The sequence below is a fragment of the Carcharhinus amblyrhynchos genome, chromosome 1 (genome assembly GCF_965287045.1).
Source record: "Carcharhinus amblyrhynchos chromosome 1, sCarAmb.v2.hapA, whole genome shotgun sequence".
Classification (NCBI taxonomy): Eukaryota; Metazoa; Chordata; class Chondrichthyes; order Carcharhiniformes; family Carcharhinidae; genus Carcharhinus; species Carcharhinus amblyrhynchos.
In genome coordinates, this window is record NC_137324.1 from 163338749 (window position 1) to 163350479 (window position 11731).

The 11731-nt window shown below is 42.0% G+C and overlaps 1 protein-coding gene across 2 annotated transcripts in view; it reads right to left on the minus strand.

Annotated features, from left to right (window-relative positions):
• The window catches only part of man2b2 (mannosidase, alpha, class 2B, member 2), a 61157-nt gene that overhangs the window by 11696 nt on the left and 37730 nt on the right, over positions 1 to 11731 (minus strand). For both annotated transcript variants that reach the window (XM_080194709.1, XM_080194701.1), the window contains exons 15-18: positions 11005 to 11194; positions 10183 to 10335; positions 9068 to 9183; positions 5483 to 5600 (exon numbers count right to left, since the gene is read on the minus strand). In XM_080194709.1, coding sequence (XP_080050835.1) covers positions 5483 to 5600; positions 9068 to 9183; positions 10183 to 10335; positions 11005 to 11194 — 577 coding nt within the window. The remainder of the gene's footprint in view (positions 1 to 5482; positions 5601 to 9067; positions 9184 to 10182; positions 10336 to 11004; positions 11195 to 11731) is intronic.

Below are 11731 nucleotides of genomic sequence, written 5' to 3' on the forward strand. Positions count from 1 at the left end.
TACCTTGCATTAAGTTGATCTTTCTCTACACCCTGGCAATAATTGTAAGACTACATTCTGCATTCTCGTTTCCTTCTCTATGAACAATATGTTTTGTCTGTAAAGCACGCAAGAAGCAATACTTTTCACTGTATGTTAATACATGTGACAATAATAAATCAAAAAGTCCAAAATACCAGGGAGAGGCAGAGAACTGGAAGATGTGGCCTTCTACAAATAGCTCAAGTAAAACCTGCAGAGGAGAAGCTGCTGGAGACCAGCTGAGTCTCACTGTGCCTGGCCATCAGAGATGTGGAGAAGGGCTACCTGATGACGGAAATAAATATCAGTCACATACAACACTCAAAGCACATTGACTTGATGTCAACAGTGACTGAAACAAGATTGTGTGAAAAATTTCAAACATTCTCATCTTGAAAGTGCTCATTCACGTCTTTTATTTCTCACAGGGTCTTCAGCTGTCTAGCAGAAAGTGGTTGAGGATGACTTTGACCTCCCTGAGAGCTCATTCCCTTGAGAGTGCTGCATCCCTCGACTTATGCAGATCCTGGGCCAACTCGGATTCTCACACTTAAGTAGCATAAGTTAGAGAGATAACTGGGTTTTACATGCTGATTCACACTTCACCCTGAGTAAAGGGATCAGGGGCAGTTGAAGGGTGCAGGATTTTCCAAACTCTGGATACAGATACTGTACTCTGGAGAGTAATGGGGTGCAAGGGCAACAGCATTGGCAAACAGAACACTTCTGGAACAATGGTTGAGAATTTGTGATGCACTGGCGGGCATTCTTACTGCATGACTACAGAAGGATTGACAAAGTCTGTCTCAAGCACAAATGACATGGTGTCTCAGACCTTTCAGATATGTTCTTCAATTGAAAAAGAGTGGCAGAATCAAATGTGGAAACCACACAAGTGCATGAAAGCCTTGAACCATGAGCTGCACACTCAATGTCACCTTAAATACCGTGGAAGTTATCCCAGTTTTGGCCATTCATTACCCTCCTAAGGTACAGTTTGTCCGGCAAAATTAAGATGGAGCAAGGGGACATGAAGCTTGCTTAAGGTATTTCCACTTTTCATCTACTGTCCATTAATTCACTCACTAGTCAGAACCTGACACACCGCCCCATGCCCCAATCATCAAGTAGTCCTGGCACAGGTGCAGGTGGAACAGTCTTTGGCAGGGCACTCTTGGGTTCCAATACTATAAGACATCAGCAAAGAGCATCTCAAAAGTCAGAGCCAGATCTGAGCAGCCTGTCTCTAACTCTGTTAAAACCAGTAAGAAGTCTCACAACACCAGGTTAAAGTCCAACCAGTTTATTTGATTGTAAATCCACAAGCTTTTGGGGTTTGCCCTTCATCAGGCGAGTGGAGAACCTGGTGTTGTGAGACTTCTTACTGTGTTTACCCCAGTCCAATTCCGGCATCTCCACATCATGACTATCATCCACTTTGTTAAAACCCACAGAGATTGAACCATAGAACAGAGGTAGATGGGTTAAAAACAGCAAGAGATAAGATGTGTTATTGCTTGAAGGGATGTATGTGTATCTGTCACAGTCTTGTTAAGTTTCTGTTGTTTATCTGAAGCATATAAAAATTATCCTTTTGCACCACTTCCCTGTCTTGTCCATTCCAATGGGAGATCCCAGTGGGGGGAATTTTGAAAAGCTTGGATTGTTTGCATGACTGGAGGGAGGGAGTGAACTTTGCATGTGGTTATAAGATGTGCACACTGGTGGAATATAGGTAATATTCACAATAATGGGCACCTCTGATGATTCATTCTTCACATAATCTGCTTTCTTCAAACTGCTTGAAGAAACCAACTTGGACTTGATTTCAGGGCCCTGATGGAGGTGAGCCCAGACGCAGAAAATAAGCCGAGGAAGCATATCCAGTTTTCCAGGTAAAGCCTCCTATAAGCTGTACCTTACGACAGATCTCCTGTTGCTCCACGAGGTGTGTGAGCAGAAACCTGTTGATGGTCAGTCTCATCCTCTTCTGAAGTTCGGTGTACGGTAACGTAAGCAATCCTATGTTAATCTTTCAAACCAAACCATTACACCACCAAATGACAGATTTTATGTTTTCACTTGAGGTATGTTTAGAGGTGATGGAGCATTTATCAAGTAGGAGGGTGCATGCAAGCACCCCATCACCTTCCTCAGGCCCCTATCAAAATTAAATCTGAGGCTAGAAGGCCCAGGAATAGATGTCCCATCCACTCCCTACTGAGGCTCTTAAGTGGACATTTAATGCCACTTAAAAGTCTTAGCCTGCCACCACTGATATTAACTAGCAGCAGATAGGCCTGTCACCACACAAGGACTGCTACAAGCAAACCCGTGTGGGGATGCTGGTTGTTTCCTGGAGTGCAGTGGGGATGCACCTCATCAGTGCCCAGTCAAGGGAACCATCATTGGGAAGGAAGGGCATGTCCTGCTGGGAACCAACCTCAGCCCTTGCTGCCCAAACTCCCAACAACCCTTCCCTTGTGATGTGACCTTCACTTTGTGAATCTTCTCCCACCTTCACTTACATGTGACTGCCATCACTCCTTGATTCAGAGCTTCCAGTGCCATCATTCTGGCAGCAGCCATCGCCTTCCAGTGACATTAGTCACAGCTCTCGGGGAGTGGAATTTCCATCTGGGGTTCTTGATCCGAGGGAAGGCTCAGTGCTGGCTGCTTAAGTGCCTCAGACATTGAATACTGGTAGACCTGCCCAAAGGAGGTATAACTTGGGTCTCTTGCTGGCTTTCCAGCTGTCAGGCAAGACCCCTCAATACCTCCAGAAAATGCCCCCCAACGTTTTAAAGATGCTTCCAAAACGAATAGCTAACCTCTCAGCACAAGTACTGTAATATGCATAGTAAAACAGTTTACCATAAGCAGAGACTGGCCATATTTTGCCAAGATTGCTTTTTTTTTTCAATTGTCACTGTCTTTCACTGGCAACTTCCAGGTAGGCTATAACACACATAGACTAGAAGTTAATGTAGAGATCCCATGTCAACATCCTTCTAATTGAGTGATTCACACTCTGAGAGGGTTGGATGCATGCAGAATACTGCACTCTGATGAAATGCTAAAGTTTGTGGATCGGAGTCGGTTTCCTGAGACACTATCAATTTTGACCTCCTCCTCCCCACCCCTCACTCCTTGTCCATCCTGAACCAATGCACTACTAGAAATTAAAATTCAGTCCAAAATGTACAAGACATATGCTGAGAACTGGAGAAAAATTGATTAGGACACGAACAGTAAATGCCGAAAGAAGGGGAGAGACAGAAGGGAAGAAACAGGAACGTAGATTCTGCAGCTTTACAGGACCCTGGTCAGACCCCACTTGGAGTACTGTGCTCGGTTCTGGTCACCTCATTACAGGAGAGATGTGGAAGCTATTGAAAGGGTGCAGAGGAGATTTTCAAGGATGTTGCCTGGATTGGGTGGCATGCCATATGAGGATAGGTTGAGAGAGCTTGGTCTTTTCTCCTTGGAGAGACAAAGGATGAGAGGTGACCTGATAGAGGTGTATAAGATGTTGAGAGGGATAGATCGGGTGGATTCTCAGAGGCTTTTTCCCAGGGCTGAAATGGTTGCTTCGAGAGGACACAGGTTTAAGGTGCTGGGGAATAGGTACAGAGGAGATATTAGGGGTAAGTTTTTCACTCAGAGGGTGGTGGGGAGTGGAATCGGCTGCCGTCAGTGGTGGTGGAGGCAAATTTGATAGGGTCTTTTAACAGACTTCTGGTTGAGTACATGGGACTTAATAGGATTGAGGGTTATAGGTAAGTCTACCTACTAGACTTACCTACCTATTAGAGATGTGATTGGTACAACGTGTGGGCCAAAGGGCCTGTTTGTGCTGTAGTTTTTCTATGTTCTACGTTCTATGTAGATGTGCCCTGCTCCCTGTGGCACACAGACAGACACAGGAGTGTCTCACAGTTGAATTATTTTAAGTAATATATTAGAATAAGTTTTACATTTGTTGAAGAGAAGGAGAAGGATGGGAAGTCAATCAGGACAGGACTGAGCAAGTGTTAGTGGAATGAGGAGAACTAGCAAATGAAAATTGCCTTGCAAGATATAGGTTGCTAGACAGGACAAGTGTCATAACACACTCTCCGTAATATCTTGCTTTGCACAAATTTGCTCCATCATTTCCCACAATACAATAATGAATATGTTTCAAGAGTACTTAATTAGCTAGAAAACACTTTACAAATTCCCAGACAGCAAAAGAGTCTGGGTGGGATTTTCCAGGCTTTTCCACTGGCAGGATATTCTGCTCCTGCCAAAGGCAGCCCACACAGTGGGTTCCCTGGCAGCAGGACAGGTGAGTCATGCAAAATCCCATGGACCTCAGTGGGACTGGAAAATCCTACAACAGGCAAATTCAGGGCCATCTCCTCTGACTGAAAACACAATGCAGAGGAATGGGAAATTCACCCTTTATCTTCAAAATCTTCAGTATAGCATGAAAACACTGAATAATTTCCCCAATTGTATTTAAGCCTCAGTATCAGTGAATTCAAACATTTTGTTTTGAAATGTTTAAGTCTTGAATATTTTTTGTTTAAAATATTAAAAATGTGCAGGTCCAAAGATGTGCAGGTTAGGTGGATTGGCCATGTAAATTGCCCCTTAGTGTCCCAAGATATATAGGTAGATGGATTAACCTGGTAAATGTGCAGGGTTTCAGGTATAGGGTGGAGGAGAGGGCCTGGGTAATATGCCCTTTAGGAGAGTCAGTGCAGACTTGATGGGCTGAATGGCCTCTTCTTCACTGTCAGGATTCTATGATTATATTACTTTGGCTATTAGGATTTATAATTACCATACATGCTGGACAAAAGCTTTTTCAAGAAGCAAGCTTAACCAACAAACTTAAAGAGCAATATAACTTGGTACAGTTTTCAAACAGATACTCATTAATCTTTAAGCAGTCTCTTATAAAATTATAAAAGACTAGCACAGGGTAGCACAGGGATCTTACATTAGTTAAGTAGTATTCAGAGATGATTATTAATTGTTAAGGTTGAGGGGGAAGGAAGGATGAGGACAATCTGGACAAGATAGTGTGCTCTACACTCTGTTCGCTTATCTCTTTAAAGTTCCAACACCTCTGAATTAGATAGCTAGGTGTGAAAGCTAAAGCGTGAAGATTTGAATCAAAACCATTTCTTAGAATTTCTAAGACAGGAGCAAAAATTGCAAGAAAAAAATACTGAAAGGAAAAAACTATGACAAGAAGCACGTTGCAAATAGATGTATAAGTACTATACTTGCTGGCAAGGAGCAAGCCAAACATGTCCCTGCACAAGCAACCATAACTTGACTGGAGAATGCTTCATTGTGAATGTTGGGTGTCCAAAGCAAAATAAATGCTCTATTCACAGGAAAATTGTACCATTTGCTTTGGAAATCTCACAAATTATTTGACAATAAGTAAACATGAGCAACTCACCTCTATCATGTTGTTGTTCTGTTTTCCACTTCCAGCGTTTGAGTGTGTTCATATTCCAGATTCCTGTGAGTGAGCGCTCTTCAACTAACACCACTGATCCCAGCACTTTCAGCAGGTCCTATCAGAGATTTGTGCAAAAGAGACTTAATCTAATTAATGGGGAACTTGGGTGTCATATAACTCCGCTGCAAATAAAAAGTCACTCATTACCAAACAAAAATTGATTTTGAAGCTTAGTTTAGTTCCTGCATTGGAAAACTTTGGTCTCTCTCAAATTGTGTGTGAGAATAATTAAATGAATTTTCCCACTACCTCAATGATATTCCTTCCTTATAGCCATGCAGTATACATTTGCTGTATCATACACCACTTCCTCAGAGACAATTCACACAGGAAGTTTAACACATAACCATTGAATGTTTAAGCTTTAGCTCACAGGCATAAGTGGAAGATCGGTAGCGTGAACACAGCAGCTCAGGCATGCCTTAACCAGACATTAGCAACATTGAAAATGGAAGCCAAGAAACTTATCTCTGATAAAACATATTTACATGAATACATGCAGCAGCTGAAATAAGACATCAGAATTGAATGTGTTGGGGAAGTAAGGAACTACAGCATTATAAAAATGAGCTACATGGCAAGTTCCACGGTAAGGTAACACATAATATATAAGGGTACAGAAAGCAAAATGGTCAGGAAAGGAAATGGAGTAGACCTCGAAGCCATTAACACTGAGGAGATTAGTTAAGGTGAGGTACAAAGTGAAAGCATGGACAATTCCAGTTATACATCCTTAATATGAAGAAGATGAAACTAAACACAAGGCTATGTTACAGATCAAAAGGTCAAAAGAAAATGCAAGAGAATTTTCTCTATGGAAGGATATACAGATCTATATAAGGAGGAATTCTGATGGCTATTTCAGATCAGCCAATCCAAGCTGGAAATACTTATGCAGTTTGGAATCCAATGTAGTGAAAGTGATTCACAACTGTTTCATAATCAAATCAGTCTATAAAACACATTGATCTGATCAAAATGTCTCAGGAAACAAAGGAAATTGAAGCCATGGCACCTTTGGGGAATAATAATGACAATATTCAATGTGATCTGAAATTCAAAAGACCTGAGAAACAGGAGCCAGGGGATGCCTTTTAAACTATTTTAAAACAAGTGACTTCATACAAATGAGGGCAAAAACTTAAGGAAATTAACTGGCACCTTTCAGCATCCCAGCTCCGTTCTCGGTCTTTCTCACATTCTTTTATCCTCCTGACTCTTTTCTTGATTCTCACTCTCTCTCACGTTCTTTTATCTCCCCGACTTCACTCTTGCTCTCATTCTTTCCTGCAACCTTTGATCTCCCCAGCTCCACTCATGAGTCTTTCATGTACTCTTTTATCTTCCCTGCTCCGCTCTTCGTCTTGCTCTTTCACGTACCCTTTTATCTTTATTAGTCTAAGTGAAATAAGGGATAGATACACCTATCTAGGGAGAAGAATGAATGGCATCACTGGGATGAATATTTTGGAGCCAACATCAGATGAATTGCAGCAGTTCAAAAGGCAGCTCAAAACCACCTTCTCATGGGCAAATAGGGATAAACAACAAATACTGGTCCAATGACACTCACATCTTAAGAATGAAAAAAAACTTGCAAAATTAAGTTCATAAGGGTACATTATCAGAAGTGTGAGAACTTTAAAAGATATAAACTGCCTTAGGTAGAGAATGATCTCAAAGTAGTTAATATCCTGAATGTTTATATGCTCCAAGTATGCATGAAGGCAATGAGCAATCAACTGGCAATAATTTGTGTAGTGACTTGAGGCGACTCAGTGTAGCTAGTAACAAACTAAAAGATTTATTTACAGAGAAGAATGAATGTGATGATACTGTGCCTTTAAGAAATGTATTTTAATCACGTTCCTTTGCAGGATATTTTGGGCAGGCCCTGGAAGTTGTCAAAACCGTGAGTGGCTAGAAGATACAAGGGAGAGCTACAAGTAGAGGAGCTGGAGGGTGAAGGCACCAGGGAGATGCAGACACAACAGAAACCAGAGAGAGATAGAAAGAGGTAGTTAGAGAATTCTGGAAATGAAAAGAAGCAAATCAATGAATCATAGAATGCGCATAGTGCAGTAGGAGCTGCTTCTCCAGAAGACGAGTGAGAAATCAGTCTCAGGAAGTCAGTTTTTTTGTTTGGCAAAAGAGGAGACAGGAGCTTTTGGGAGGTACTGGACAAGCTGGCTATAAAGGTCTAAAACACTAATGGGCAACCTAGGCTAATGAGTGGGCCGCGTGAGTGAATCCCACTGAGACGAAGGAGGGCCAATGTTCAAATCAGGCATATGCACTATCCATGACCCCATGGATAATATTATTCCTAGCTCTGCTTTCAGTCTCGCTCTTTCCTGAGCCCTTTTATCTCGCCAGCTCTGCTGTCGGTCTCGATCTTTCACACACCTTTCAGCATCCCAGCTCCGTTCTCGGTCTTTCTCACATTCTTTTATCCTCCTGACTCTTTTCTTGATTCTCACTCTCTCTCACGTTCTTTTATCTCCCCGACTTCACTCTTGCTCTCATTCTTTCCTGCAACCTTTGATCTCCCCAGCTCCACTCATGAGTCTTTCATGTACTCTTTTATCTTCCCTGCTCCGCTCTTCGTCTTGCTCTTTCACGTACCCTTTTATCTTCTTGGCTCCATTCTCAGTCTTGCTTTTCCCCACACGTTCTTTTATTTCCTAGCTCTGCACCCACTTTCTCAACAGAATGTTTCGCAGTCAGAACCCTGAGGGACTGCGGGTTACCTACCACTCGTCTCAAACCTGGAAAGCTATGCAAACATCTCAGAGAAGCTAAACAGTTGGGTGTTTTCCAAACTGAATTGGGGTTCACATCTGAAGAAGAGCCATATGGACTTGAAACTTTAACTCTGTTTCCCTTTCCAAAGATCCTGCCAGAGCTGCTGAGTTTTTCCAGCATTTCTGTTCTGATTTGTGAACTGTGGTGTTGGATGGTTGAAAAGCTACACTATCAGGATTGTTGTGATGTGAGAGAGAGAAGATTTGAAGGCATGTGCTCTGTTGATGATAATTGTACCTGTGAAATTGGAAGGTGAAAGCTGTTTAAGGATAGCAATCCTGACCTCCCCTGCGTGACTATTGTGGAACTATATAGCTACACAGGGCCACATCTGTGCAGGGAGTGATTCAGGTGCTCGAGGTCATGCAGGATGCATCTCTGTTGCCTTGTGTATTAAGAATGAAATTTACCTTTTTATCCGAAGTATAATTTGCCTGTTAATCCATATGTGATTTGCATTTGTTCTGATGTGAGCTGAAGTAAAAGTGACAAAAAGTGGAATCTTGTTGGTAATCTCTTCCTTGGGAGTCACTTGGTTATGCTGGATTATGGTTCTCTTACTGGAATCGTAACAACACACACTAATATCCCACATGGTAACACCAAACTCTAAACTCTGAGGATTTACTAAACATGTTTTACACATACATACTTCCTTTACATTACACAGAACTAGTGAATAGGATTTAAAAAAAACTGCTAAAATGTCCAACAAACCTTTAGGTTGATTGTCACAGGCTGGGACAGGACAGGATCTTCTCCTACTTCATACATATGCATAATTCTCAGTAGAACTCGATGGAAGTCTGGGAGATCAGATTGTTTCGATTTACCTTGATAAAGAGAAAGCAACTTCAGTGGCCCGGAGGCAGAGATTTAAACCAAACTGATTATTTTTGGTGAAGTGTCAGAATTCAAATCAGCTCCTAAATAAATGCCCTTCTTCTACTCTCCCCTAACCATGACCCCTCACTCCATCACCCTAACCAGAATTGCCCTCCTTCACTATTCATTTTATTCCTTCCTCACCCACTATTCCCCATTTCCTCTTCTTACTCTTTCCTTCCCTCCTCCAGCAGTGTCCATTCCCTCTTCCAACCTTTTGTTATGGCTCCCTCTCCAACTATGCCTCCAGCAGTCCCCATTTCCTCTATTGAGAAATGAAAAGCTACATTGCAATCAAATTAACTCAAAATAACTTTGACAGAGTTAATTATTTTCACATTATTCTCTTTCCCAACAGCAGGCACTGGTTTCACTTATTTCATTATTTTCTTCCATGTTAACATTTCATGCACTAGGCAAGAGAACTGGCAAGTATCCTACTCGTAGGTCAAAGGTGTTTTGTGCCCTGTCATCAAAAAAGTATCCAGTGGCAGCCCAGGGTTACACTTGCATGATGATAACCCCCAGGTCTCAGCTTTCTTTTGGCTTCCTTCAGTCTTCCTTTTGGCTTAATGGCCAAGATCAAGGTTTACAACAAGCAGAGTTCAGTATGTTGTAACTTCAGGTTGCTAACATGGCGCCATCTGACCATTGCAACTATGTTTGCAAAGGCTAATGTAAAAATAAGCACGACACAACTGCTCAATTAGCAGATGGCTAATTCTTTCTCCAGCTGCCTGTGGTGACATCAAATTTAACCTGACAGTTTGTAAAGATCACTGTGGTTAGCAGAACTGAAGGATGTGATCCGTAGTACACAACTTTTATAAACTTTTCTGTAAAACAATTAAATGACCTGTGAATTCAGATGCTAATGTTCTTCCTTGACCTTGTAAGCACTTCTTGCCAAGAACACGTCAATACAATACAAATTTATAATGTCTTACCTCGCACTATACTTTGCACCTGTTCAGTGTGATTTGAATTATATCGCCAGCCAGGCAGACAAAGTGTGAGGAGATGGAGATTAGGTGGGAGAAAGATAGAACTTTCTGAACTGTTGCTCTGTGAGTTGTGTGATGGAACATCTGCCTCCTTTCCTGTAAAATACACCATATTACAAAAAGCATTGTTATCAGAATAAAAATATAGAAAGAATATGCGGAATGAGGTTTTTATTTGCTTGTGCATTGACCAGTTTCAGATTTTAATGGATGTTAAAAAAAGCAAATATAGGCTGACAAGCGCACTGGGAGAAAAAGATTACCTTATTATTATCTCAAAAATAGCAGGTTGTATGACTGAATGCTGGATAATGCAGGCAGAACCTTCTGTTTTCAGCAGGTGTCTTACATATTGCCTGAAAAACTGGACAGATATCCGTGGAGGAAGGCCCATTAGGCACTTAAAAGAACCATAGTTGTGGTCCTTTCTCCTGAGAGGATCCTGGGATACAACATCTCGCCTGCCTGGAGGTGCCAGCCACTTCAAACTGCCAATCAAAGTCCAGCAGCTATTGCACTCACCAGCACCACAGAGGAGACTGTGGCTGCTGCTGGAAAATGGAGAATGTGAACTGTCTCCCCCCATCCCCACCATTCTGCTGCAGGTTAGCAGGGTGCGACTTCTAAATATGATATTGCCCTGCTGCTGATGGAAAACAAATGCAACATTAATACAACAATTGGTCAGCCACACCCACTGACAACAAAGGTCCTCAAAACAGATTTTCAACCTCTGATCCGGACTATAAGCCCAGAAGTACATACCTGATACAGGGCCACACATAACAACCGGCCTGAACTCGAGTGCCATCCCATTCTGATATAACGATGAGGTTGTCGACTCTGACCCCAACATCAACCAGAAAAGTGGTCGCACCACAGAGGTGTCATTCAGGGTAAGGTTGTAGCCCAGATTCCACTCTTTGTTGTTCCATAATCTCCGGTGAAGCATCATCTGCAACAGTATCAAAAACTAGTTTGGATGATCCAGCTTGTGTGAGCTACTCATTGTCATGGCCTCCAATTTGATGCATCGCCCATTGGCTCTGCTCGGTTTTATCTAGTAACAGAATAAGTAGTCTTCGCATCAGTGCCAAGTGACTGTTTTCACACAGTGAAGGGTTGTGATGCCATTTGACTTCAGTAGTGAGGTCCCAACCCAAAAGGTAAAATCCTGTTATTGTTTTCAACAACATTAACGACTTGGATGAGCATTAACAAGCATCCCTGACACAGACTTTGGTATTATTGCTAGATTATTCATCCAGAAACTCAGCTAATGTTCTGGGGACTCAGGTTCGAATCCTGCCATGGCAGATGGTGGAATTTGAATTCAATAAAAAAAATCTGGAATTAAGAATCCACTGTTGACCACAAAACCATTGCTGATTGTCAGAAAAAACTCATCTGGTTCACTAATGTCCTTTAAGGAAGGAAATCTGCCATCCTTATCTGGTTTGGTCTATATGTGACTCCAGAGGCCACAGCAATA